Raw genomic sequence first — 26,355 nt, forward strand, 5'->3', positions numbered from 1 at the left:
CAGGTACGGGCGCGCAAGCACCTTTCGCGGAGCGCTGGCTGGAGGCAATAATGACCGCTACGATGATGACTCGCCAATGATGACGATGATGAGCTTACTGAGTGGGCCAGTTGGGCAGGAAGATTTGCAGCATTTCCCATTGGCATTTCGGGCCTTTTTTCTCCCTTTCTAATTTCTACACCTTAACCTTGTCACCTTGACATTTTTGGAAAGCGGGCGTCCTACCACCGCAAAGATTTTCTTCGGGGGCACTTTAGAAGGTTCATACTAAACCGGGGTTTCGATTGTGGGCCAGAATCAGAATGACTTTGGATTGCGTAGCCACTCTCAAGCAGATAGAAAGTTTAAAGCAAGGAGGCCGCTCTCACCATTGCGGCGAGTCTCACACGGTACCAGATGTACAGCGAACCCTGGCCCATGTGGTGATTTGTAAGGAAACATCTGAAACTTCGACGCAGTCTTCCTTTTGGGTATATCCGTTCGCAGACATTCCTGCTACGTGACCCACTCTTGTCATCTGGTGTGCGATTGTTACAGCAAGCCGTTGCGACCCTGGTCGTCCGAAGGACCGCCCAAGCGGCTTGTCACGCTGGCGCCGCTGCTCCGTCACCAGGGTTCCTCCTCTGATTATCCGGGAACCATATAACCGCCCTTGGCCATAGAGCTAGCCCTTTCACATGCAATCCCGCGAGCGAGAGAACGGACGGCCACGTTTTGCGTGCTTGTGTTGTGTGTTGTGTGTTGTGCGTTGTGTTTTATGTTTTGTCCTGACATGGTAGGAGAGGACAACTCAACAACTCTTGTCGTGGAAGTCTGCGTACGGAGTCTGCATGGACTCCACCACGGCCCTGCTGTCCCCTGCCCCCCTGCAAATTACCCAAGTCGTGTCGTGAGCGAGACCCCCCGCCCAAAAAAAAAACAAGCTCCGACTGCCTATTCTCGGCAGAGGTGTCTGCCGTCTTGGGGAAGCAATCGATCGCCGTGAGAACATAGCCCGGGTTGCTCCTGACTCGCTTCCTCGCGGCGGACAGTAAATCTTATCTGCTGGGTGCCGGGCTTAGCTCCCGTGGTGCTTCACAACTCTGTCATTGAATCGGGCCCACAACGCGGCCCTCCAGGCAAGCCACACGGGAATACAAAGGGAGAGCGGCCTTGGCCCGAAGCATAATTGTTAGCATATCCGCAATGTCCCTCTCCGCCCAGCCGCCTGCCTGTGGTCCACCCTTCCGCCAAGCGGGACGGCTTGAGTCGGTCGCGACGCAGTAGTTTCGACCGGATCTTTTGTTTCTCAATGCTGGCCAATGGGGACAGGCGCTCTCGTGCTGGGTTCACGACGTCAGCCATCAGGGCGTAGTGGCATGGACAGGCCGCCTGTCAGTCATTCATGTGGTGTGGCAACTGAGACCTTTTGGAGGGCAGGTGGTTCTGGGCTCTGGGGATCGGACACCGAACATGGCCCACGGATCAATACAGGTATTTCACGGCAGCACAGCCCAGGTCTTTCCGGACGCAGCCTTGCTTGGCTTCATTCCGGTGTTTCTTCGTCTGCTCTTTTCTGATTCGCTCCGGACTGTTAGATACGTCCGTACACAAGCTCACTTGAGAAACATTGAGCCGGGTCAGAAACAGACGTCAGGTCTATCTCGCCAAGGGCCCTAGAACGCCTGATCGACAGTCGCCCGCAGGACTCCTATCTGCGACATCTCCAATCACAAGCCGTGAGGCTGGAGAGTGGCACCTATATCAGACAGATCCACTGGATTGTATCTCCTATATTGCACGGCGCGTACGGCCAGCCCAATGGACAGAAGCACGGCCAGCATGTGCCTTGGTGGACACAAAAGACTTGGGCTATCCCAAGGCTCGGTAGTCAGATCTGAACCTTGTGTCATCGGTAAAGACCCCAGTTTCCCGGTCCCTTCAGACAGAGACATCATCGATCCTCCCGTCTCCATGTCGCAGTTTCATCGCGATGAGATGTGTGTCCGGCCAGGACAACGACGGACAGGCTCACTGCCTATCGAGAGAGGCCAGCACCTACCTACTGCACCTTTCCGGCTCGGCCCACCTGGAGGATCTCTCCCGTTAGGCGATCATCGGCTCTTAGGACAGGCCAAGAGCTGACTTCCGCCTTGGCTAGTGTCACCTCGAGCTTAGTGCCCAAGATCTTATACGTGGTCTTTTCTGGATCGATGCTGCCAAACAGAGGGACCTCGGTCCTGTACCTCTTCGGAGGAGAATCGCTGGTGGGCAGGTCGAGCTGGATGGAAGACTGCGTGAAGACGACCTTGGCGGTGTTCTTATCGATCTTCTTCAGGAAGAAGGACGCGATTACACTGCTTGGCGTCTGGTAAAAGTCCGTCCTGTAAATAGCGGTCAGCATGTGTGTCTCACGCGTGGCATCCGTGTGAGAGTGTTTCGAGAGGTCAACATGGGCATGGGTCATGGGCGTGGGCATAATAGCGCGTGACTTGGGAAGTCCGTGACGCAACGGAGGGTGCAGCATTCGTGATGTGATCGTCCACCAGGTAACTCTCGGCCTTGTCATGTGTTCCAGGATATGGTTGCCAGCAAAGCGTAAGGACTGTAACCGTTGGCACTCACCTTACTGTCTCGAGCAGTTCTTCCGCGCCGGTGTCTTTGCCCTTCTCCTTGTTTCCGCTGCCGATGAATAAGTGCCGGGGTTTGGTCTGGCAGCCCTCGATCTTCATGAACTCGTCAAACTCGAGCACCCTCCTCTTGCAGCAGCTGTACCCCTTGCTTCCCTCGTGGAAGATGGGAATGCCTGGGTGGTGCACGCAGTTCTCCTTGTCGTTCCGCTCCGCCCCTTTCTTGTAGACACTTCCACAAGCCCGCCGCCGACACGTGCGGCCATCAGGGATCTCGAGGGAGGCGTCGTCGTCATCTGATTCGGGGGGAGGGGGAGGCGGCGTCTGGGTGGGCGTGGGGGCATTGATGGGTGCACGGGGGAGGGCGGGCCCCGGCGAGGCTGTGGTTTCGTTGGTGACCTCCTTCACAAGCTCCGGGTCCGCTTCTTTCTTCTCGATCTGCGGTGGTATGTCGGTCGTGCTGTGCTTTCCTTGAGTGCATGGCTCGATCTCCATGAACTCCTCGAAGGTCAGGACGCGGGGCTTGCAGCATTTCCAACCTAGATGACACAAAGTCAGCTGCACTCTCCTTTCCTCGCCCCTGGAGTGAGCCCATGGAGTAAACAGGGACAGGGAACAGGAAGTGCGAACCTTTCTGGCCCTCATGAAATATGGGTGGGCCTGGATGGTACCGGCAGACCTCTTCAGCGTCTGTGTATGTCTTGCCACACCCCTGATGGACGCATTTTTGAGCCATGTCGGTGGATTGAAGCCGTCTTCTGGATCGAGCGTTTTCAGTTCGAGGGTATGGAGTTGAACCGCGGCCCAAGGTTAGAGAGAGAAGAGCTGGCCGTTTCGCCGTTGTCGCCCAAGTGTTTTGTGATGTGACGTCGCGCTCAAAAAGTAAGACCCTGACTAGAGCACCTTCTCTGGAGCCAGAAGATTCTAGGAGCTCCCCAGCGTGGGGTCAGTTGTGTCCATGGCGGGGCGGTCCAACGTCCCCAACCCCACTGCAGCTCCGCCTGGGGTGAGACGAATTGCGACCGCCGAATTGGAGGGTTAGGGTCTACCTCACTATCCAGGGTGATGAGCTGCACAGCCATGACGGATTTGTTGTTTGTTATCTGCTAGCCGTCATGTTCCGACTTGAATTCAATTATGATTCTAAAACTCATGAACACATGGCTATTTACGTCTAATCCAGTTGCGCAAAGGACCGCATACCAGCCTTTGCCTTGTGTATTGTATGAGAGTAGGCTTTAGATATTGGGACTTCAGAATGGCTTGGTGCCTCTTTCTTTAGTTCAGTCAGTCTTGGTACCCCAAGTACTGCTTGCCACCATCCCAACATTGTTTCTTGATGCGTGAGTGGCTAAATACAGCTTGGGCAAGGTTGACGAGGTAGCTGGGCTGGCTACCCATGAGAACCCCCCAGATGTGTGGGCTTCTGCTCCCATTCCTACGGACAATTCCACACTCTCTGGGCCGGATATCATGTCCACCAGCCGATAAACAATATTGATCGGATGATTTTTACAAAGGCCGCTGGGCTCCACTGTCAATCATATAGTGCTCAAGACTCTTGGATATGTGAGAATGAATAAGGTTTTGATAGCGATTTTTTGCTGTAGCATGTACGTGGGGAAACGGTCGGTGAACCGAATACGGCTCAATATCCGTGAAAAGAGGGCATCGTGATGATCATGTTTATTCTCTCAGTTCCGCCTACCAAGAATTCCTGCAATGTCGAATTCTGTGTAGCCCAATTGTTTTATTTTAATGGACAAAAGTTGCATATGCTGTGTCGCATGATTGCTGCCGCGGGACGCAGTCACGCCACATCGCTTTGGATGAACATTATGTATATGAGACCGTCAGTATTCAACAAGTGAGCAGATAATGATGGAAGCAAGCAGTCTGGTATTTGATACGGTCTGCAAGTGCAAGTTTAATATAGTGGCTCTAGTGTAGCTCGGTGACGTCCCAATGAGTCTGCGGCGGGCCGAGCCGGTAGGGCTGGCTGTATGCAGGGATCGTTGTCCGAAGAATGGTACGATGATGGACGCGCCTAGGTTTCCTAGACGTCCGGCCAAGCGAGCGGTCAAGATTCCTGGGTCATTTGTGCCCATTTGCACGGGCAATGTCCGCCATTTCGGCCGAGTCTCGCCGACAGTTGCTAAGCAGTTCCTGCCGTGGTGGGCTATGCATATCCGATCGCACGTGGCACTCCGTCTCAGACTTACATACGGAAGTCCCCCACGGGTTATATTCTCTGGACATATTGTGTGCTCCCGAGGCCATCTACCTGGCCAAGGTGATTGCAGAAGTTCATAAATCAGGTGTCAATAACAGCTCATTGCGCACTGGAACCAGATGAGCCCTCAGGTTTGTACCTACGAGGTCAGCACGATCAGTGAATCTGCATAATCGGTCAGCCCTTGACAGCGGAGCTTTCCAAATTAGTCCAAACCAAATTTGCAGAAGCGTCAAACAACGGCAAGGTTCGAACGGGCTGGCTGAGCCAAAGGATGACCAACGAGACAGGCCTCCTTTCGTTTCGTTTCGCGCCATGTGTACAACACCGAGATATGTCCGGCGTGGATGATTGGATGTGCATCGTGCAAGTCAATTGGATGACAGCAAGCGACAAAAGCCCTGCTTTCCATCCGAACGGTTCTGACCTCTTCAAGATGAGGGTAATGCTGGTAGCTGGGTGGGTATAGTATAGCTATGTAATGACAATACTACCTAGGTACCTAGGTACAAGTAGTACAGATGATGCCCAGGGTCGACAACGCCCGTGTAACATATAAATAGAACACATACACAGGCACAAATGACCAGTTTCACGCCATCTTGAAATTAAGGCTGGCCTTCTACAGATCCTGGCCTGCTTACGCTTTGGCACGTCGTAGTTGTAACCTTTGGGGCAGGCTTCAGCTTGAAGCCTTCGAATGTCCACCGCCCAGTAGAATTTGCCTTCTCATCCATATACCTCTGCTCGATGACCTCAAGAGTGTGGCCTTTAGTCTCAACCATGTACAGCGCGCACACAACCGTACAGATCAATGTACAGCCTGCGAAGAAGTAATAGGCAGCGAACGACGATTTGTCAATCATAACAGGAGTAGTCAGAGCGACAATGTAGTTTGCAACCTGAGTCCAAGTCAGCAAGTGATGTTACGTCCTTTGCGGTTGGAGACGACACTTACCCAGTTGGAGCACTGTCCTAGTGAGGACGCGCTACTCCTCGTTTTCCTGGGCATGATCTCTACCAGAAAGGTGCGGAAACTAAGGGCCCACGTGCCGTTGTACACGATTGCGAACAGGTATATGGACACAATTACGACCCATCTCCCCGCGCCATAGCTCCCATGGACCAGATTTGTTGCATACATGGTGCCCATCAACACCATGAGGATGGTGATCAACACCCCACCGATGATACTCGATGTCCGCCGGCCCCAGCCGTCGGCCCATATGGAGGCCGGGACTGTGGTGGCCAGGATGACGAGCGAGGACACGCCAGAGGCGAGGAAGTTTGCCTTCTCGCCGGAGAGCCCCGCCTGGTGGAATAGGATCGGCGCATAATACAATATGCCGTCGATCCCACTGAATTGCTGGAAGGCCATGATAAAACACCCAAACGCCGTCCTGGCCCGGAAGGGCGCCGAGAAGGCCTCGCCGAAGTCCTTGAACAGGTGGACCAGTGACTGCCAGAAAGACTCATCAGGGGAGTGCTCGAGGGCGGAGGATGACACCGCCAAGAGCTCCTGCTGCTCAGCTTCGTCCAGGCCTAGGGTGGCAATGATGGCCTGTGCCTCTGTGACACGGCCCTTGGCCAGCAGCCAGCGTGGCGAAGCGGGCGTGAAGATATTTAGCGTCGCGAAGGCAAAAGCCAGGAAGCTGGCGACCCCGAGCGGCAGCCGCCATGACGCGGACGAGTCCTTGATGCTGGCTGTCCCGTAAGACATGAAGAAGCCGGTCACGAGCCCGCAGACTATCAGGAATTGTGGGAGAGCAGTCATGGTGCCGCGTGTCCTGGCCGGACTGATTTCGGAGACCTGGACGTACACTGTGCTCAGGAACAAGCCCTGGCCAACGCCCTTGACGAGCCTTCCGACTATGAACATGGCCAGTGCAACGGAGCCACACTCGATAGCAGCGCCAATGCCATAGGTGACAGCACCAAGGATGACGAGCGGCTTCCTGCCGTACCTGTCCGCGAGGATGCCGGCGACGAGGGCCGCCAGGGCGCCGGGTAGCAGTATAGAGGAGACAATGACGCCACGGATCGTGGACGAGATAGGACCCATGGTGACCTCAAAGGCCGGCATGGTCGTTACTGACCCAATAGTACCAGTGTCGAGGCTGGTTCTCGGTTAGCTCACAGCCGACTCATGTATTTCCTGTTTCTAGTCGGCGTGGCTTACCCAAAGAGCATTGCGATGAAGGAGGTGATGAAGCTGGCCCTCACATAGAGTGGCCATGGCTTGAAGATTTGCATCCTGCCAGTGGAAATGAAAGACTGCTAACAAATGGCCTGATGGCTCGTCGAGACGCTTAGAGCACAAGTCAGTGTTTCTCACACAGTCTCGTCGCTTTTCACCACGACAACAAGCCCCATCTGGTCAGTTCTCTACCTCGACGATATAAGTACTAAGTAGGCAGCCCAAGAGGCAGACAGCCAACGCTCCCATCGTACCAACGCCGCAAATTCTGTCCCGGACTGGGTGGACCCCACGGCGCTTCTCTCGGTGGCCATTGACGGAGGAGAGTCACCCTTGCTTATCGGTGAGGCGGTCCGGGTCCAAAATGACACAGGTCAGTACCGATAGTTTGGTGCTTCTTGGAGACATCTTTCGTGTGGATAAGCTTTTGGTGGCTCATGTTGGCATGCGGCCCAGGTGCATGTATCTCTGGCCCGGCAAACGAGGACCGCCCCTTCCGGATGAAGGGGATGGGTGGTCTTATCATTAGGCTGTCAGGGCCAAGATGTTGGCTGCTCCAGTCCTGTGAACTGGTGGAGCAAAGTGGGAGAGGGTTTCCTCCCGCTCTGCACCCACTGTCACCGAACGTGGGGAGACCCCGCACCCCCGCGGCTCCGGTTTGACGCAGCGGCATTGATTGACACTGCTGTTTGGAAGTGCCATACACAGTACATTGTGACTGCAGGTGGTTTCTGGGAAATCCCACTTCGTAGTACCTACCACCGTTGGGACCATGCCCATAGCCAAGCGGCGCGCAAATCGGAGGTGCTCGACCATAGCTTCTCCCCAGTACACTACGTAGTCGACCAGCCCTGGCAGATGCTCCCTCTTTAGATCGGATAGACAGGCCGACGACTATCCCCCCCTCTCTCTGCTTGTCCCTCCCCCATGATCATGAACCCAATCCGCCTTTATAGCACCCAGCGTGTTCTACGTCTTCAAGTGCGTGCTTGTCACACATATCTCCACAAGTTGTCACCACTATCGGCGACCAGGCCAACACCACAACTCCGCAATACCTCCACCATGGCGGCTACGACGTCGATGCAGAAGTCCAATCGGCTGCGGACAGCCTTCGACGAGAACAAAGGACCCAGTTACGGAATATGGGTAATGCTTTCCCTGGCACGGTCATGTCCCGGATGGTACCCTAGCACGCCAATCTCTCCATCGCCACCTGCAATGTAGCCGGCGACCTGTACACCAGATCAACATTGAAGGATGCCGGGATTATACTGACAATGTATACAGCAAATGTTCCCAGGTTCCAATGTGTCCAGGGCACTTGCAAGGGCAAATCCTGACTGGATCATGGTTGACTGTGAACACGGCAACATAGACGACGCTGCAATGCACGAAGCCGTGCCAGCGATTGCCGCTTGTGGCGTTTCGCCCATCGTGCGCATCCCGGACTTTCAGTCATGGATGATCAAAAGGGCACTGGACAGCGGCGCACACGGCATCCTGGTGCCGCTCCTCCGGACTGTGGATGAGGTCAAGCAAGTCGTGGCGGCTGCAAAGTTCCCACCCCAAGGCCGCCGCGGGTTTGGCTCCCCTCTGGCCATGCAAAACTTCAGCCCGATGCCGTCATTCACCGAGTACCTCCAGCAGGCCAATGACTCCATCCTCACAATGGTACAGATTGAGACCAAGGAAGCCCTGGCCGCAGTGGAGGAGATCGCGCCCCTGGTTGATGTTTTGTTCATTGGCCCCTTCGATCTGGGCAACAACATAGGGCACCCTATCATCAACGGCGACGTGAAACCCGAACTCAAGGATGCCATCTCAAGGATCCTCAAGGCTGCCAAGAGCGCAGGCAAGAAGTGCGGGATGTACGCCTCGAGCGGCGAGGAAGCGGGAAAGCAAGCAAATCCCTACGACTCTTTCCCCCGTTGGTGATTGAGAGCTGACCGGCCCCAGGTACGGTTCCATGGGATTCGATATGATCAATGTTGGCACCGATGTGACAACCTTGGAGTTTGTAATGAAGCAAGCGATGGCTGCTGCCCAAGGTGCTGCCGGCCCGGAGGGGGGGAAAGGGTACGGGTCGTGAATAATGTTCAAGGCATTTCGATATTGTCATGCATGGGGAACCAAGAACCACCCCTGGAGAGCCGGCGCAAACGATACTGTCTCCATCATGCCGAACTCGCTCATCCGTTCAACTCTGGAAAGAGTGCAACTGTTGATCATGATTTTGTTGAGCCCTCAGCCTTGTCCATCATGGTCTTCACCTGCTCGGGGGTGAAGCGATGCATGAGCTTGAGAGCCTTTGGAGCAAGCCTGGGATCCTCCTCCGGGGACCCAGCTTTGCTAATATGGATCTGCCCCGGCGTGAGTGAGGAGCTCTTTGGTTCCGTGAAGAATAGAAACGAGCGTGTGACGTACCACGGGAACGTCAAAGTCATACAGGTCTTTCCATTGCTGAGCTGCCGGCTTGACAATGTCGACCTCCTTGTAGACAAAAGGCCTCGAGTCCCAGACATCAGCCAGTACGGAGCGTGCTGAAACACATAAACCACAGTTCTCCCTAGTAAAAAGAGTAATCCTGCAGGGCAGTTGCAGAAGTCTGCTGGTTGCGCGCATAGCAACGGGCTGTCTGGTAGATGCGTCAGTCCTGAATTTACAGCCTGGTTTGCACAGAATGACCATCTCTGTGAGCTCGAGGCGTGCTACTTTGTAGACTTACTTATGGGTTGGTTCAAGAGGAAATCTGAACCTAGTCTGTAGGATTTGTTACGTTGACTTGGTAAAGCAGGAATTGGAAACAGGAAATTGAACTTGTTCATCCATGAAATAGCGAACTGTGCAGGGGGCCAATTTGGAGTGCCCGTTTAAGTGGGGACCGACCGCCAGGCCCGAACGCCAGGCGTCCGAGCTTCCCTAATAAAGCTGTTGCAGGGGAGTGAGCTTTTTCCCCAGGTTCGACCTCAAGGCTCGACCTCATCTTCAAACCCGTCCACAGACAATCCCGACTCACCGCTTGCTGCCAGTCTCCTTTTCCCCAGCGGTAATAGAGTGTACCCAATCATTCGTTCGTTCGTTCACATCTAGCCAAGCAAAGAAAGTCCCCACAGCTACATCATGTCTCTCACCGCGTACCTCGACAGTAAGCTCACCCGTGGTGGTAACCCAGCTGGGCTTGAGCCTTGCGCAGGAGCTGACTTGTTCTTGCTCCTCCAGAGAAAGTCACAATTATCACGGCTGATAGCCGCACCCTGGTCGGCACCCTCGTCTCCGCGGACAACCAGACCAATCTCGTAAGTTTGTGAACACTGCCGCTCCCTCAACCAGCTTGAGGCGAGGGACGTTGCCACGGTGTTATCTGACGCGACGCCCCCAGGTCCTCCAGAACGCCGTTGAGCGCGTGATCCGACCGGCCGAGGACCCCGAGCCGTCGGTGGAGGTGCCCCTCGGGCTCTACATAGTCCGCGGCGACAACGTCTGCCTGGTTGGCGTCGTAGATGAGGAGCTTGACAACTCCATCGACTGGACGGCGGTCAAGGGTGACGCGATTGGCGGTATCAAGCACTCATAGGTGCTCTCCGCCCTGGCCGTCACAGCGGCCGGCAGGGGAAGATTCCCCCAGTCCCGCCCGAACCATGCGTCACTAGACGTGTCCGCAGCAAGGCATGATTGGAATGAAGGTGAATTTGTATGGATGGGGCGCCGGTTATTGCGTGGACGAGATACCCAAGGTTAGATTGCAGTGAGGCGGGCATTTCTTACCGCGGGCTGTGCTGCGGTAGGAATCGCCCATTTGAGAGCCTCCACCGGCGTCGGGTGAGCCTAAAGGGCACCCCTAAGAAAATCTGATGCATTTACAGGCGTGTGGAGTTTCAGGAGTTGATGGTTTTCCATTCCGGTATTCAATTTATCTTTATCGATACCTGGTACGCATCTTACCCTTCTGCAGCCGTCAAGGGTGCAACTATACTGAAGTGTGTGCTTGTTATGCAGAGCCTTAAACTATGTGATTACCAGGCTCCATCGCAGTCTCGTGGCATCTATCCAAAGAGACGCTTCATCAGGTACGGAGCGAATGCATCTTCCCCAGGTGACTCAATAATACGGTTGATCCTGTTTCCCTTCTTATGGCTCAGCCAGCCACCATTGTCGCTGGGTACATCGTCAAACTCCACAGCATCCAACGGGTCTTCTGGGTTGCTCTTGACCATGCTGTCCTGCTCATCGGTCTTGCTCCTGGTCCGGCGGTCAATGACGTGCATCCCCAGGGTCCACTGCCCGACTGTCTCGATCCGTATATCCTCGGGCTTTGGCACCGCCTTCCAAGCAGGATCGTCACGTGTCAGCATATACCAGATAGTCAGCGGGTCGTGGAGGGACAGCCCGGGCTCGCTGCCGTCGCCGACCATGGAATCGATCTTGTTGAACGTGCCGAACATGAACGTCGCGATCCACCGAGCCAGGGGACTGCCTGCGTCGATGAAAGGCTTGATCGTCTGCGCAAAGAAGTTCTTGTTGAGTAGGTGTGGAGTCGTGATATCGAGCGGGAAGAGGCTGAGCAGGAGCCTCTTGGGTAGCTTCTCCGGGTATGGGCCTAGGGTGGACTTGCCCTCGATGAAGGGAGGCATGGTAGAAGACGGGTTCGGGGAGGTCAAGGCGTAGACCCTCGCGGCGGCGAATGTGTCAGCGTAGCAGTTGAACTCGCCCACGGGGGTGATGTTGCCTTCCACGTTTACGGCACCGCCCATGACCACCAGCTCCTTCACGCGCAAGAACGTGTGCGGATCCTCAGCTGCCGCCAGGGCCACGTTAGTCAGGGGACCGACAGCAACGATCGTAACGGTGTTTTCGGGACTCTCCCTGAGGATGCGAAGCATCTCCTGGTGTGCTGGTGTCTTGGAGGGGGTGAAATAGGGAGAAAATTCAAGGGGTTCAGCAGCGCCTGCAGCCTCGGGGGTTTCGTCTCTAGCAAAAGCCGCCCTCCAAGTATCTGCGGGGCTGAGATCCGGGTGCTATAACCACATCTTGATTCAGCTCAGAGGAGCGTGCTGCGTGGTAGGGGGTGGGACGTACAGCCTCATGAACGCCGTGCAAGCCATCAGCGCCGTGAAAGTCATCGGCCTTGAGGATATCCTCCTGCAGAGGGTGCTCGGCGCCAACCGCAACAATCGGCTTGGCCGTCTTCAATGCAGCAAATCCTTCGGGCTTGCCTGACGATCTGCGCCACGCGTTCTCCTTCTCCAGCACGTGGAACAGTGCGACAACGTTGCGCAGGCATCTGCCAGTTTGACGGCGTGTCAGTGCTCCGTGGCCTCGTTCACGCAATCTATCCTGTCTCACCAGGATACACAAGGATGGGCTGACCTTTGCAACGACACATTTCCGTAAGTCACCGAGATCATGGCAACCTCCAGCTCTTCAGGCCTGGCAGTGAGAGCGAGCAATAGAGCAAGAACATCGTCCACCCCTATAAACAGCGTCAGCCAGAGTGTGGTGCACAGGAGGGCCGGGGGATTTGATGGCTTGCCTGGGTCGGTGTCGATGATGATGCGGTTCTTGGGAGCCATGCTGTCTCGAGAGGCAATATTGACCTTTGGGTCAGGTCAGCCAGAGGCTCGGGTATTTCACGTGGACTTAGCCTTGTGCCTGTGTTTGTATCTGTGCATTCACCTGCGCCTCACCTGCGCGTGCCCGCATTCCCGATGCGGTGGAAGAGGTCGAGAGAAACTTGGAGATGAGTACTCACCGTGGTACGGATGTCTGTCTATATGGACCAAGAGCCGGGGATATGGAGCTTCAGGGCTTCCTGATCAATAAAAGGGGCAACCCAATAACAAGACAGTATGATGTTTACATGTATAGCAATGCAACTTCTCCATATAGCCAGCCACGATAGCTGGTGGGGTTAGTTCTGCAGTTCTGCACCAAAGGCTTAGGACGGTCCTGAGGGGCTTTGCGGTAATGATAATGTTACCAAGCTGATAGGTGAGCGATAAAGGACAAGTCGCCGAGGGGGCGGCCCTTGCCTGTCCAAATGCCTGTCCAACTAACGTCATGCCCCTGGTGGTCGAGTAGGCTGCCCAGGCGCGTGGGTCAAGTCGGCTGGTCTGCATTGCACCTAACGAATGGGGCAGGTGTCTGCTTCATTCATCCTGCTGTCCACCTTCATCAAATGGCCTTTTAGTCTGGCCTGACACAAGCAGATTGTGTCAATTTATTCTTTCCAGAAAAGGCATGTGGCCCGGGATTCACAGCAGAGTCCTGAGGTCTTGGAAGCATGCTGATGGATGACAGCTTGGCCGGGCCAAGGTGGACGGAAGCAAGTGCCTTTGTGATAGATTGGTTGTCTCGGCTTCCAGCTGGTCCGGCACAATACACTTGTCTCTCAAGGATGGGAGGGGAAAGGATGCCCACTGCTCCTAAGTTCCGAGGTCCCTAAGTACCTAGGTAGGTAGGTACCTACTTAGGTAGTGTCTGACTGCACACTGTCCCTGCCACAGCTACACATACCTGATAGTCTATGGTTTCCTTCAGGTTGAAGCAAGTGTATACCCTGATAAGCAAGCAATTAGGGGCTCAGGAAGGGAAACTGAAACCCTGCATGGTTTTGTATGTCAACTTGCCACCCTGCAGGACAAATCTCGTGCAACCCGGGCTGCCGGGCTGGAAAGTACGGCAGCGCCTCACCTCCCCTCCCCTCATACACCTGGGTACCTGGGTACATCTGTAGTGGGTCCTCCCCCCAGAGAACTCCCTGGGGGTACTCCTGGGTAGGTACCTCCGTACCGGGTGCCGCTGCCACTACTGCGACTACTGCCACTACCGCCACGACTCTGAAATGCCACCTGTTAATTAAGCCCTGCTGCAAAAGGGACTCGTCGCATCGTACCAGTGTTCAACACAAGCAGAGGAGCTGTCACCACCACAGAGCACCTCTCCACAGTTCCTTTCTGGCTCCAGACTGGAATCCTCCATTTCACCGGCTCGCCCCTTCATCACATCCAGATCTCACACCTCCACGCCCCGAGGCCCACTGGCTCCAGTTCTCAGAAGCACCTCGGTCGCATGCTGTGTCCTTCTGGTCAAGCAAGTGGCAATTAGCATTTAGTCTAGTGGTAAGTTACTCCCACCTGGCCTGACTGCAGGCGATGGCTCAGCTAGCACTCACCATCGCCCCAAGTACAAACACCTTGGGTGGATTTCCCCACAGACCACACATCTCACCTTTCTTACATTTCGCTCCTGTCCAGGTACACCTCGATTGGATCTGGCCCATCACAGATAGATTCACCACAGCTCTCGTCTCCTATCGGACCGCGACCTCGAGTGCTCTTCTCATCGCCAAATACCTCCCTCTCCAGCTCCTCCAGCTTCTCTGAATCCCAACGCTGCTCAATCAGTCATCATGGGCAACATACTTTCCATCCTCAACAACAAGACAATTGGTGGCTATGCCACCCTTATTGTTGCCCTTGTAGCCGTCACATACATCACGAAAAATGCCAACCGAGCAAAGCAGCAGAAGATAGCTTCCCAGAAGCAGCGCGCCCAAGACTCTCGAGACCAGCCCAAGAAGGAGAACAAGGCCAAGAGACAACGGATGGAAAGCTTCGCTTCTGAGTCTTCCAGACAGCCTCAGCCCAAACCACAAAGCAGGTCGTATGCCGCAGCCACAGCGTCCACTGCCAAGGATGACAGCTCCGACGAGGGCATTGGCAACCGCGAGTTTGCCAAGCAGATGGTGCAGAACAAGAAGAGCAAGTTTGCGCCCAAGGCCAACAACGAGCAGAAGCAGAAGTCGGTCAAACAGTCAAAGGCTAAGGACCTGGGCCAAGACACACCTGCGGACAACGGCAAGGCATCGGCTCCTTCTGCCCCGTCTTCCACGGCTGGAATCGATGGTGACGACGACCAGTCCTCTGCCGCATCTCCCGTTGTCTCTGCCGCCGACCCCACCGGCGTCTCCGACATGCTTGAGCAGCCCAGCTCCGGCCCCTCTGTTCTGCGTCTCACCGACACTGCCGAGAAGCAGCAGAAGCCCAGGCAGGCCAAGTCGCCACAACCGACAGAGACCAAGAAGCAGAGACAGAACCGGCAGAAGGCCGAGAGGGCCAAGGCACAGCGCGAGGAGGATGAAAAGGTGCGCAAAGCCTTGCTGGAGGCCCAGCGGCGCAGCGCCAGGGAAGCCGAGGGCAGGGCTGCCAAGGATGGATCGACATTTATGGCTGGCCCCAAGTCCTCCGCATGGACCCAAGTCAATGGGAAGTCTGGCAAGTCGGCCCAGTCCGCTCAGCCTGCACCTGCCCAGCCCCTGGACACGTTCGACAACACCCCGAAGGGCAGCGTTGCCGCGTCGTCAGAACCTGCTCAGAAGAAGGAGAGTGTCAAGCAGAACGGTGCTAAGACGAGTTGGGCAGACATCCCTTATTCCGAGGAGGAGCAGTTAAAGATGCTGGAGCAGGAAGCTGAGGAGTGGGTCCCTGTCTCCAAGTCCCGCAAGAAGAAGGCCAAGAGCACGAATGCTGTCAGCGAGACCGACGAGTCTGCCGCAGAGAACCACACAGCGACTACCGGAACCAAGCCAGCCTCCAAGGCTAACGACGTCAATGGCCGACCTAAGGCCAAGGCCTTGCCTTCGCAGTCGTCTTTTGCTGCGTTGTCTGACGACGGTGCCAATCTCGCTGAGGAGCAGGAGCAGGAGCAGGAGTGGGATGTGTGAGCAGTTTCCTCCAGGAAAGTGTTGGTCTGTCAACTTGATTCGGCCTCGGTCGATTCGTTAGATCTACGCTCCGCTCATAAACCCACGAGACGAGGCGGACGCATGCGTCGCGGCCCCTAATTCATTTGGACGGGCTCCACAATGCCGTTCAACATGTGCAATAGCGTGTATTCCAGCTTGGGAGGGATGGATTAGGGGATTGGGGCGCATTTCACAAAAGTAGGGATGCTAGCCCAGGCACAAATATTCTTTCCGCAAAGAGGACGAATTACGCGCCGCTCTGATGGCAAGGGAGGAAGGCTCTGTGCACTGGCAAGGTTGGATCGGCAGAATGCGGACTGCGATTTTCTTTTTGTCTTCTTTTTTCCAAAAAATTCAGACTCGCGACTGCGAGTAAGTCGCGCTGATAGTTCTCATGCGGCCATGGCATCCGATCAACAAGAAACACATTACTATTATTTTAATTGCTTCCAAGTTGCCAACCGTTTTCCATCGTGATGCGTGACCAGTGTCGGTTCCAACATGTGTCCCCGGGCGAGTAGACCTCACACGCACATATACCCCTGTCGGTGCAGATTGGCAGATTGGCTGACGTAGGTGGTGAAAATAACGGGGAATTTTCTCTCGAGATGCAGTTGCCCACTTTGCGCCTGAGTCACCGTGAACCCCTCCAACCACGGACCGACGACCCCTCTATTTTTTTCCCTCTTTCTCGCAGCACTCATCTTATCATTGTAGTCTGTGTCCACTTCCTCGTTCCAGCGACGGAAACGGCCGACAAGGTACTCTGAAAATCGTCATCCATACCACGTGAATGAAGCGTGTCATCGCGTTAAGGAACGCGACAAGGGCTGTTAGACCACAACCACAACCACGGACTCCACTCCAAACTGCGACTGTCAGGTTATCCTTCAAGCCGTCGCTCCCAGTCTACCGCGCTTCAAAGCAATTCAGCACATCTATCACGAGGCGCAACACTGACTCGGACGTCATGGCTCCCAAGGGCGGTTTCGAGCTCAAGACGCCGAAGGGCACGAGGGATTGGGACGGCAAGCACATGGTTCTGCGGGAGCAGATCTTCGACACGAGTAAGCGCCTCCGCCTCCGGTCTCGCCGTCGACGGGAATTGCCAGTTTACATGGGCAATTGAAACCCCGGGGGCTGTTTGCGAAGACATGGCTGTTTTCAAAGGGGTCCTGGCTGACATGTGCGCTGTCTAGTCCGCGAGGTCTTCAAGCGCCACGGCGGCGTCACGATCGACACACCCGTATTCGAGCTCAAGGAGATCCTGGCTGGCAAGTATGGCGAGGACTCGAAACTGATCTACGACCTGGCGGACCAGGGCGGAGAGCTGTGCTCCCTGCGCTACGACCTGACGGTGCCGTTCGCGCGCTTCGTCGCGCAGAAGAACATCCAGCAGATCAAGCGGTACCACATCGCCAAGGTCTACAGGAGGGACCAGCCGGCGGTGTCCAAGGGTCGGATGAGGGAGTTTTACCAGTGCGACTTCGACATTGCCGGCGCGTACGACCCCATGCTGCCCGACGCCGAGATCATCAAGATCGTCAGCGAGGTCTTCGAGGCCCTGGGCTGGGACGGGAGGTACACGATCAAGACGAACCACCGCAAGATCCTCGACGGCATCTTCCAGGTGTGCGGCGTGCCCGAGGACAAGATCCGGACCATCTCGTCTGCCGTGGACAAGTTGGATAAGATGCCGTGGGCGGACGTCAAGAAGGAGATGGTCAACGAGAAGGGACTCGACGAGGCGGTCGCGGACAAGATTGGAGTCTGGGTGCAGCTCAAGGGCGGCAAGGACCTCCTGGAGAAGCTGCAGCAGGACGAGTCACTGTCGGCAAACGAGTCGATGAAGCAAGGCATGGCCGACATGCAGTTGTTGTTCGACTACCTGGAGTGCTTTGACGCCACGAAGGCCGTGTCCTTTGATCTGAGCCTTGCAAGAGGGCTGGACTACTACACAGGCATCATCTACGAAGTTGTCACCGAGGGCTCAGCACCGGCCGCCCCAGCAGGGAGCGGCGCAGCTACCGCCAAGTCCAAGCCCAAGAAGAAGGGCAAGGCGTCGGAGGATGACGACCGCTCAGATGACCCCACACTCGGCGTCGGCAGTGTGGCTGCCGGTGGCAGGTACGACAACCTGGTCGGCATGTTCTCGGGCAAGGGCCAGATCCCATGCGTGGGCATCTCGTTTGGCGTGGACCGCATCTTCTCCATCGAGGCAGCGCGCATGGCCGCAGAGCAGGGCAGGGAGCCCAGGAACAATGAGACGGACGTCTACGTAATGGCGTTCGGCGGCAAAGGGTTCGACGGCATGGTCAAGGACCGCATGAGGATATGCAACCAACTCTGGTCCGCCGGTATCAAGGCAGAGTTCCTGTACAAGAACAAGCCGAAGCTGCAAAATCGTGCGTGGACCCCCCCCCCCCCCCGGCGGTTTGCCTGACGTTTCCAGGATCCCATACTGACCGAAGTTACAGAGTTCAAGGCTGCCGAGAACAACGGCGTCCCATTCGCAGTAATCCTGGGCGAGGAAGAGCTGGCAAATGGCCAAGTCAAGTGCGTCACACATCCATCCAATAAAACCCTACAGGATCATGACAGCTAACACGCACAACCTCAACAGGCTCAAGCAAATGGGACTGGACGACGGCCACCCGGAGAAAGAGGGCATCCTTGTGGCCATCCCGAACCTCGTGAGCGAGGTTCACAGACGGCTGGAGCAGCTCCGCAAGCTCGAGGAGATGACGGTCTCCGCGTCAGGATTGCGTGTCGTGGACGGCATCAAGGGCGAATCAGTCGTCACGGGGGATGCTGGTCCTGCGACTACAAATCCGGATCCGGCCGCTGCTGAGCCGCCCGCGGCGGTGGACCCGAAGCCCGAGTCAGCGTCTTGATTTTTGACGTGCAGATAGGCAGTTGTGGCTGCAGGTGTCTTTCTCTCCCCCTCTTGCATAGACCGAACCATGATCGGCATACCCGGCTTTCTGGTACCGGCCGAGTTAGACGAAGGGGCAATGAGCCGAGACTGCAGGCGTTATTTCTGGTAACCCGTGCAGACTCGGAATAGAATAGATTACGGTCGCCAGCTTTTTCTTTTGTGAGATGTGCCGAGTGTCGGTGAAGAGCGCAAAAAAAGAAAGGCACCACACGTACTGCAATATCCGAAAAACAGCCTGCGCCCGCAGGCTCGGTGTGGATGTGGAGCCGCCTGGGGCCGGAACCTAGAAGAACAGAGTGGTGGTTCAGCACTCCGCCGCAGGAGGGACGAGGACGAGGGGTGGTGGGAAAAAAAATCAACAGCAGCTCCACGTCCCGCCCGTGCTGGGCTGTGGCCCTGTGGGTGCCCGGCGCCGACCGGGCTTGCGCAATCGAGCTTGTTTACTGTGTGGGAGGCTTGGACCTTGGGACCTTGAGGGACGAGATACGAGGTGGTAGTCCGAAGTCACATAATATAACAGAGCATGTACATACACGTGTAGAATGCGACATTTGCAATATACGGAGTACACGTGTACAGGCCACTGCTGCTCAGAGGCAGACCCTATCCCGGGAATGCCACGAGAGTCGGCGGTGGAGAAATGAAGACTCCATGGGGGAAAAGTATATTTAGATCTCCCTTCATATTGGCAATGATGCGGGCAATAGAAGGGTTGGGAAAGCTGTTCCCATGACGCGCCCACAGACCAGCAGCGAGACAAGGCGCGTGGGCGGGGTGCCACTGTGACAGCTGTCTTATTTCACGCCGGCGTTTTCTGTCGTTTCTGTCATTTCTGAGCGATTTGACGCAGGAACCGGAAGAGGCTCGCCTAAGCAGGTCCGGAGATTAACGCGAGGGGGACAAGGTGAACGAGGGAGAAAAGAGAAGAAAAAAAACGGCGGGCGGAGAAACCAGAGCCCACCTGCCCACCCAGCTCAGCAGCAGCGCTCAGGCCAGCCAGCCCTGGTCTGTTGGTGTGTGCTTCCATTTTTGGGGTGGAGTTGGTCGCTTTCGCCTGGGCTCATTTGGCACAGTAGGGACGACGCCCCACGGGCATGGGCGTGGCAGGTGTTGCCCTGGCGTCTCGCGTGCTTCTGGAGCCTTCCCACTCCCCCCCCCTCCACTGTTGGTGGAGGAGCACACTAGTACAGAGGGCCCTGAGGGCCAGAGAGCGTGTGCGCAAAGCGCGGGCGTGCTGTGTGGGGCGTGGTATGCTTGTATGGCTCGGTGGCCCGGGTTTGTGGTTTCAAGATGCGTGGATCGAGGGCCGTGGGACATGGGTACATGGGTACATGAGATCATGAGAAGACGGGAGGGCAGATAGAGTTTTCAATGCGACGATTCCAGATGAACCCGCAGACCCGATAAGCCCTGTGAGAAGTGTATCTGCGGGTATCTGCGTGCGATGTGTATCCAAGACCAAGGGCGATCGGTCCACGGCTGGCGATGGCGACGAGCAGGGACAAGCTGACATGGGCTGTTACGGGCCAGAAACCAGTTCAGTACGGTGACTGGGTGATGGGAGGGTTGGAGGGGAGGGAGGGTCACGGATCTGAGCGCAGGTGCAGCAGTGCTGCGCTGGGTGCAGACAGTACGGAGTAGACCTTATCTTGCTTGCATCTGCTGGTCAAGCTGGTGCAGCTTGCCGTAGCCGTTAGCCTGGCGTGGCCTGGCTGTCAGGGTTTCACGATCGCGGGAGCCACCCACAGGTTTGCTGGGGCCATGCTGCCATCTGCCAGCTGGCGGGGGAAACGGGAGGCCGGGTTGCCACCTTGTCACCCTAAACACACATTCCGTCTTAGTCTGTCTGTGGTGGGCGTTTGAGGCTGGTGATGGCTGCAAGGGGCGCACATCCCAAGACGCAGACGCGCAGGCAGGTTCAGACTCGACCACGCCCCACCCCTGCAGCAACCGACGATCCGCAAGCCTCCACAGCAATTGAGTGTTCCGTTTGGCTGGGCTGGCTGGGCTGGCTGGGCTCGAGCAACGGTGGCCCACACCAGTTTCCGCTTTCAGTTGCAACAAAATAAGATCCGTGCAATAACGTTCATGACCGGCAGGGGACGACGACCAGGGAGATTTGAGTCGAGGCCAATGTTGCAGCGTCCTCATCTTATACCACTCAGTGCTCACTCCTATTCGTACCGTCAGCCCGGCGTCACTCACTCACTGATCAATCCCACCATCCTGCCATCCAGCCCATCCTGCCATCCTCTGCCATCCTGCCAGTCCTTCCTTTTCTTCATTTCCAATTTCCAATTTCCGACCTCCTGCCACCTTGACTTGACCAACCCAGCAACACCCTCCTCTCACTGACCTCACTTACACGACTTTTATCCTGAGGCTCCCGGACGGTCCAGCAGTGCAGTGTGTACATGTGCGCACAACTGCTCTTTTCAACAGCTTCGCGAGCCCTGCGTCACAGGTCTTAACAAGCCTGCCCCGTCACCGACTACGCGAGGGTGTCTCAACTCTTCGGCATCCCGAGGCCCGACCTTCATGCCCACGGCGTCAATGTTTTGTCTGGGACTCTGAGACACGCATATATCCTTGAGCCGATCGGCCTCACCCCCTCTAATACCATAATTCCAAGATTGACAGCCCGGGGAACTCTGCTTGTTCCCGAGTTCTCGGGTTCCCATTCTTCAGCCCTTATCCAACCAGCAAAACAGCTCCGTCTCCACGCCGTCGCCCGACGAATAAGCCCCGCCGTCTTGTCGCCTGTTATTCTTTTCTTATACATACGGGCACACACACATACATATCCTTCCTTATCCACGCGTACATACTCCCGGTGGTGCTCCACCTCAAGGCCACTCACCCGCCCGATCACATAACCATGCCCAAGGGTTTAATACCGCTCATGCTCAGCCCCAAGCTGACCGAGAGCTTCGGCCCCGGTCCCTCGAGGGCGAGCCTCGTCCAGCCCGCTGGCCAGTATACCATCCCTTGCGCCGCCATCTCGCCCACCTCCCCGGCCCACAAGCGCAACGCCAGCGACGTCACACCCATGATCAAACTCTCCCGCCCGCCCGTCAGGACACCCAAGCGACTCTCCCAGCAGGTGCCCGCATCACTGCCCGTCCTGCCCTTCACCTCGGCCGAGTGGAAGAGGGCCATCGCAGAGATCAAGAAGTGCTACGTTACTCGCCGGTATCGCGCATGTTCGGCCAGGTGTAATGAGATCCTCACAAACACCAAAGACCTGGTGAGTTCCACCATGTAGTAAACTGCCATATTGTTGCGACAGCCACGCTGACCTCGCCAACAGTCAATGGTGCAGCCGGCCTACTTGATCTATCTCAACTTTTATGCCGCTGCGTCCCTCGAGATGTGCGCCCGCCCATTGCAGCCCGGGTCGTCTTATAGGGCGACCCTTCTCCAACAGGCGCGCGGCCATTACAGTGCCGCGCAGTCATTAATTAAGCAGGCAGAGGAAGTCGCCGTCGCCCAGTCTCGGTCGACATCTGCCGCCTCGTCATTACCCAGCCTGCACTCGCCATCAGGCTCAGTCTCGTCCCGTGCGTGGACCCCAGAGTCCTGCTTGATGGCGCCCACCTGGACCCACTCCAGGAAGTCGAGCCTGCAGCAAGAACCACGCTCGGGGGGCCGGGAGAGGCCCAAGAAGAAGGTCTCATTCGAGCTGCCCAAGGACAAGGACCGGTGGTCTTTCCGGCTGCCCGAGCCCATTGTCCGCCCGGACTCACCAACACTGGGCTTCGACGACGAATACTTCGCCTCCGGGGCGTCACGACAGGACCTCCCCGAACTACCCTTGGCGGCGGGCAAGCGGTGGTCTGAGCAAGACATCGAGTTCGAACCCCTCGAGGTCAGCCCCGCGTCATCCCCACCGCCCATGCCGTCCATCAGTGAGGACGAGGAGCCCAGCCCGTCCAGCTCGCCCTCCTCGGAAGGCTTCGGGCCCGACGCCTGCCCCTTCGGGCAATTCGGCGCCGTTGACACCGAGTCAGCCCGCAGCGTGTCCCGCTACTGCGAGACCCTCTCCTCTCTCAAGACCCAGGTAGACAGCCACATGGCCTCGCTCAACCAGCTGCTTCAGTCCGACGAGCAGTTGCTGCAGCACAACCAGCTCCTCCAGTCGCCGCTGCTGTACGACGCGACGGCCGTCGATGACGACGAGGAGGCGCGCTCGCTGGACCGCATGGCGAGGATCGACAAGCTGCGCATGAACGGGTGGAAGAGGAAGAGGTTCGACGCGAGCCGCTACGAGTTGCTCTGCGAAACGGCCATGGCTGAGCTCAACGCCAACTAAGGCGCACCTGCCTGCCTGCCTACGTGCCCGCGCGCACCCGGGGACTATATACGAACTCCCGGCGCGGAGAGGAGGAGTTCGACGACACATCTCACCTGCTCCCGTGAGCTCCCAAGGCTCGGTATTTTAAGTTAATCGCCTCTGCGCACTTCCCATAATCATCACGACATCAGACGACGGGTAAAAAAAATGGAGCGCATATGATACAATCCCCGAGGTACTGGGGATGGATAGGTGGGCGGACCGGAGGAAGGATATAGGACAACCATTTATCATTTTGAGGATCTGCATACAAGGACGCATAGGACAGGTGTTTTTGGTGCACATTGGGATCGGGAGACAGGCCACATCGCTGCCTGCTGCGTTTAGCTCTACACATATATCTATATGAATATATCCCTGGGCGTCTACGTCCCCGCAGAACATTGCTTCTTCAACAAAGTCAAATATCCAAGTATAGGCTCTGCTCGGTTAGGCCGCGACGCCGCCATGACATTTGTCTATTCACTCTAACCTCCTGTGGAACAACCTATGGTGGGAAAACCACTTATGAGACGACACCCTATAGGATAACCTCTCATAAGCTAGCCTTGTAACCTTCTATAGGATAACATCTTGTAACAATAATCTCATGGGGAATCTCCTGCCAAAAGAGACCTCCGGGTGGATACTCTGCAGCATAACAACTGGTATATCAGACGGGTGGGTGAGGCACATTGCACGATCTTTTGGAGGCGTGGTAGTGTCATAGTAGTAGTGTATAAAACTAAAGCGGCCTTGACAGTCTCCTCGTAATGTCCCAAGTGATCTTGATGGTATTGTTTCCAATTGCTGTGCGCCAAACCCTGAACTTCGCCGCCCGTCTACTCGTGGAACGAGCGCCTCTTGGCCTCCTTCTCGACCTCCTCCGTCACCTTCAATGTCTGCTCCTGCTGCTTCATCTCGCGCACCTTGGCGAGCACCACCTCGCGGAAGATGGCACCCTTGAGTTTCTTTTGGAGGTTTCGCTTGCCTTCAGCTGTGCTGGTAGCAGAGGCACCGGCCTCTGGCTTGGCGTCCGAGATCTTGGCAGCTGCAAACTCCTCGGTGGGCATATCTGAGTCTTCTGTATCGTCCTCCTGGATCTTCAAAGCCTCGATCCTATTGGCCAGTTTGACCATCTCGATACCCCTCCGGAGGCGCGCCTTGGCCATGTAGGCCTTGATTTCAGGAATCAAGTTGTGGTCCGTGGCATTATCACCAGTGAGCCAGACGTGGTTGAGAGCCTGCGAGGACGACCACCGGTCTTCAGGTTTGGGCTGCAGCAGGCCCATGATGAACTGCTTGGCGTCTTCACTGACGTCCTTCCAGTATCTCTCATGGAACGTCACCTTCGCGTTGCTGCACTCTTCGATCAGGTCCTGCAAGTTCTCGGAGCGGAACGGCGAGTAACCACACAGGAGCGTGTAGGTGATGACGCCCATGGACCACATGTCGACCGGTTTGCCGTGTCCCTTCTTAAGCATGACCTCGGGCGCTGCGTATCCGAACGAGCCTGCCATGGTGGTCAGGACCTCGTCCTTGCTGTCGAGCATCTTGGCGATACCGAAGTCAGCGAGTACGAGATCGGAGTCAAGCGCCTTGGTCAGGTAGAGCAGGTTTTCGGGCTTGAGATCTGTGATGCGGTCAGGTAAGCGTCCTTAGCGAAGCACGCATTCTGGTCCCGTCGGACTCACCCCTGTGGACGACGTTCTTGCTGTGCAGGTAATCGACAGCGCCAAGAACCTGCTTGATAGTCGCAGCAGCATCCTTCTCCGTAAACTTGCCCTGCTCGCAAATGCGGTCGAAGAGCTCACCACCGGTCGCCAATTCCGTGACAATGTAGTATTTGTCCTGCAGCATGTGTGAGTTACAGCCCGGATTCACAGAAAGCCCTGTCCGGCTCGGTTCAGGGTGGGTTGATCGCGCTCACTCTAGACTCGAACCAATCGACGAAGCGGACGATGTTGGGGTGCTTTAGGCGCTGCAGCATGTCAAGCTCGTCGTAAACCATCCTCTCGTTGCCCTTCACATTCTTCTTGAGGATGATCTTGACAGCGACCTTGCCAGATGGGCTGTCGGCCTCTCGAACGATGCCATAGGTGCCTGCGCCAAGGGTTCGGCCGAAACGATACTTTGATCTGGCAGAGATAGTCAGAGAGGCTGGCCTCGCGCCTACCGAGGCAGAACACATACTTCTTGTCGTAGCTTTCAGGTTGGCCATGCATCCGATTGAGTAGGTTGGAGACTGATACACGAGGGGTCCTGGTCAGCATGGTGCATGGTGAAGTAGGCTGGAGATAGGGGCTATCAGGTCGGCGCATCGCCTGCGGGCAACTTTGGAGTAGCTGCTCACGGCAGGGCGGAGGAGGGTGAGACCGATTGGTGGGAAGGAGGTTTGGACGAGGAAAGAGCAGAGCGGGCCACGGCAATACTAACAACTCATCTTGCTCCGACTCGATCTGTGAGTCCAAGGAGGGTTTGCAGAAACACGGGCAACGTGAAAGAGCGCGCTCGCTGTGTCCTAGTCTTGGAGGGGGTGGGGGGCGGCGGCTGCTCAACGAGCTTCTTGAGGCGACGGGCTGGCAGTCAGGGCAGGGGCGATTGAACCCAAACAGATTGGTAGCGGTCGCCAGAGAAAGGAGACCAGAACAGAACAGAACAGAACAGAACAGAACAGACAGAGAGAGATGAAGGGGCGGTGTTGTCTGGTAAAGAGGTCGAACCTTCAAGAGTCTGCAGGTGCGAACAGAGCAAGCAGCAAGAGGAGAGTGGGCAGTAGTAGCTCAAGTGGTCCCTGGCTAAAAAAGGAGGGGCTCGAACAACGGGCGGCTCAGTGGAGAAGATGGAGGAGCTCAGACAGTTTCTGGGCTTGGGCAGGCGTTGTGAGGAGATGGCTTCGTCCGTCCAACGGCAGTCAATCAAGGTAAAGTACTGGGAGGGCCTGGGGGGCCTGGGAGGGCAACGATAACGATGCGATGCGAGGGAATGCCTTGCGCGTGAGAGAGGGCCGGCTGGTGTCACCAACTCAGATTGGCAACAGAGGAGCAAGAAGACAGCCCGGTTGCTCAGCCGCACATCCAACTGGATCTGACCGTTGCTTCGCCGTCGACAGGCCGACACAGCAATCAGCTGCTGAGGCGCACAGCGACAAAGAGGGAGGGGTTCCTGCTAGCGATTGCCCCCCTCCCCCTCCCCCCCTCACTGCCAGACAGACAGCCAGAACAGCCCAACGACCCAGGCCTTGCCAGGGTGCCAGAGGCCAGCCATGCCGCTGGTGCTGGTCTGGTCCTTGGCAGCGA

General features: G+C 56.4%; 10 protein-coding genes across 10 annotated transcripts; 5 read left to right on the forward strand and 5 right to left on the reverse strand.

Annotated features, from left to right (window-relative positions):
• Positions 1-928: 928 nt before the first annotated feature.
• On the reverse strand, positions 929-3,559 carry KVR01_005371 (uncharacterized protein). The gene is made up of 3 exons (XM_044786493.1): positions 3,240-3,559; positions 2,605-3,148; positions 929-2,363 (listed from the first exon to the last, which is right to left on the reverse strand). Exons 1-3 carry the CDS (start codon positions 3,343-3,345, stop codon positions 2,042-2,044), a joined length of 972 nt encoding a protein of 323 aa, XP_044645816.1. The 5' UTR covers positions 3,346-3,559; the 3' UTR covers positions 929-2,041.
• A 1,891-nt stretch (positions 3,560-5,450) lies between these two features.
• On the reverse strand, positions 5,451-7,095 carry KVR01_005229 (uncharacterized protein; the record flags this gene model as incomplete). The annotated part of the gene is made up of 3 exons (XM_044787688.1): positions 5,451-5,744; positions 5,801-6,959; positions 7,022-7,095. The coding sequence occupies 3 exons, from the start codon at positions 7,093-7,095 to the stop codon at positions 5,451-5,453; spliced, it is 1,527 nt and encodes a 508-aa protein (XP_044645674.1).
• A 1,009-nt stretch (positions 7,096-8,104) lies between these two features.
• On the forward strand, positions 8,105-9,131 carry KVR01_005462 (uncharacterized protein; the record flags this gene model as incomplete). Its single annotated transcript, XM_044782523.1, has 3 exons — positions 8,105-8,188; positions 8,330-8,940; positions 8,999-9,131. The coding sequence occupies 3 exons, from the start codon at positions 8,105-8,107 to the stop codon at positions 9,129-9,131; spliced, it is 828 nt and encodes a 275-aa protein (XP_044645907.1).
• A 136-nt stretch (positions 9,132-9,267) lies between these two features.
• On the reverse strand, positions 9,268-9,664 carry KVR01_005282 (uncharacterized protein; the record flags this gene model as incomplete). Its single annotated transcript, XM_044790409.1, has 2 exons — positions 9,268-9,402; positions 9,467-9,664. The coding sequence occupies 2 exons, from the start codon at positions 9,662-9,664 to the stop codon at positions 9,268-9,270; spliced, it is 333 nt and encodes a 110-aa protein (XP_044645727.1).
• A 498-nt stretch (positions 9,665-10,162) lies between these two features.
• KVR01_005232 (uncharacterized protein) lies at positions 10,163-10,616 on the forward strand (the record flags this gene model as incomplete). The annotated part of the gene is made up of 3 exons (XM_044781748.1): positions 10,163-10,187; positions 10,262-10,338; positions 10,422-10,616. 3 exons carry the CDS (start codon positions 10,163-10,165, stop codon positions 10,614-10,616), a joined length of 297 nt encoding a protein of 98 aa, XP_044645677.1.
• Positions 10,617-11,085: 469 nt separating this feature from the next.
• Positions 11,086-12,612, reverse strand: KVR01_005264 (uncharacterized protein; the record flags this gene model as incomplete). The annotated part of the gene is made up of 4 exons (XM_044791078.1): positions 11,086-12,057; positions 12,119-12,323; positions 12,410-12,512; positions 12,573-12,612. The coding sequence occupies 4 exons, from the start codon at positions 12,610-12,612 to the stop codon at positions 11,086-11,088; spliced, it is 1,320 nt and encodes a 439-aa protein (XP_044645709.1).
• Positions 12,613-13,885: 1,273 nt separating this feature from the next.
• On the forward strand, positions 13,886-16,221 carry KVR01_004854 (uncharacterized protein). Its single transcript, XM_044790527.1, has 2 exons — positions 13,886-14,160; positions 14,226-16,221. Exon 2 carries the CDS (start codon positions 14,451-14,453, stop codon positions 15,762-15,764), a length of 1,314 nt encoding a protein of 437 aa, XP_044645299.1. The 5' UTR covers positions 13,886-14,160; positions 14,226-14,450; the 3' UTR covers positions 15,765-16,221.
• A 109-nt stretch (positions 16,222-16,330) lies between these two features.
• Positions 16,331-19,406, forward strand: KVR01_005554 (histidine--tRNA ligase). The gene is made up of 4 exons (XM_044792094.1): positions 16,331-16,852; positions 16,985-18,190; positions 18,263-18,341; positions 18,409-19,406. The coding sequence occupies exons 1-4, from the start codon at positions 16,579-16,581 to the stop codon at positions 18,677-18,679; spliced, it is 1,830 nt and encodes a 609-aa protein (XP_044645999.1). The 5' UTR covers positions 16,331-16,578; the 3' UTR covers positions 18,680-19,406.
• Positions 19,407-21,601: 2,195 nt separating this feature from the next.
• KVR01_005129 (uncharacterized protein) lies at positions 21,602-23,035 on the forward strand (the record flags this gene model as incomplete). Its single annotated transcript, XM_044792651.1, has 2 exons — positions 21,602-21,970; positions 22,034-23,035. 2 exons carry the CDS (start codon positions 21,602-21,604, stop codon positions 23,033-23,035), a joined length of 1,371 nt encoding a protein of 456 aa, XP_044645574.1.
• A 521-nt stretch (positions 23,036-23,556) lies between these two features.
• Positions 23,557-26,340, reverse strand: KVR01_005150 (calmodulin-dependent protein kinase CMK2). Its single transcript, XM_044788876.1, has 5 exons — positions 25,493-26,340; positions 25,250-25,301; positions 24,987-25,194; positions 24,751-24,907; positions 23,557-24,689 (listed from the first exon to the last, which is right to left on the reverse strand). Exons 1-5 carry the CDS (start codon positions 25,497-25,499, stop codon positions 23,899-23,901), a joined length of 1,215 nt encoding a protein of 404 aa, XP_044645595.1. The 5' UTR covers positions 25,500-26,340; the 3' UTR covers positions 23,557-23,898.
• Positions 26,341-26,355: the final 15 nt, after the last annotated feature.

The sequence above is a fragment of the Diaporthe batatas genome, assembly GCF_019321695.1.
Source record: "Diaporthe batatas strain CRI 302-4 chromosome Unknown Contig00005, whole genome shotgun sequence".
Classification (NCBI taxonomy): Eukaryota; Fungi; Ascomycota; class Sordariomycetes; order Diaporthales; family Diaporthaceae; genus Diaporthe; species Diaporthe batatas.

What these genes read in the sequence shown, in the direction of transcription:
- KVR01_005371 (XM_044786493.1), bottom strand. Translation starts at nt 3,345, where the DNA reads ATGGCTCAAAAATGCGTCCATCAGGGGTGTGGCAAGACATACACAGAC. An exon ending in ATTTCATGAGGGCCAGAAAG is followed by an intron (nt 3,149 to 3,239) that starts GTTCGCACTTCC and finishes TGTGTCATCTAG; the next exon opens with GTTGGAAATGCTGCAAGCCC. An exon ending in GAACTGCTCGAGACAGTAAG is followed by an intron (nt 2,364 to 2,604) that starts GTGAGTGCCAAC and finishes CGCTATTTACAG; the next exon opens with GACGGACTTTTACCAGACGC.
- KVR01_005554 (XM_044792094.1), top strand. Translation starts at nt 16,579, where the DNA reads ATGAAGCGTGTCATCGCGTTAAGGAACGCGACAAGGGCTGTTAGACCA. An exon ending in CAAGCCGAAGCTGCAAAATC is followed by an intron (nt 18,191 to 18,262) that starts GTGCGTGGACCC and finishes CCGAAGTTACAG; the next exon opens with AGTTCAAGGCTGCCGAGAAC. An exon ending in CTGGCAAATGGCCAAGTCAA is followed by an intron (nt 18,342 to 18,408) that starts GTGCGTCACACA and finishes CAACCTCAACAG; the next exon opens with GCTCAAGCAAATGGGACTGG.
- KVR01_004854 (XM_044790527.1), top strand. Translation starts at nt 14,451, where the DNA reads ATGGGCAACATACTTTCCATCCTCAACAACAAGACAATTGGTGGCTAT.
- KVR01_005150 (XM_044788876.1), bottom strand. An exon ending in TCGATTGGTTCGAGTCTAGA is followed by an intron (nt 24,908 to 24,986) that starts GTGAGCGCGATC and finishes CACATGCTGCAG; the next exon opens with GACAAATACTACATTGTCAC. An exon ending in CAAGAACGTCGTCCACAGGG is followed by an intron (nt 24,690 to 24,750) that starts GTGAGTCCGACG and finishes ACCGCATCACAG; the next exon opens with ATCTCAAGCCCGAAAACCTG.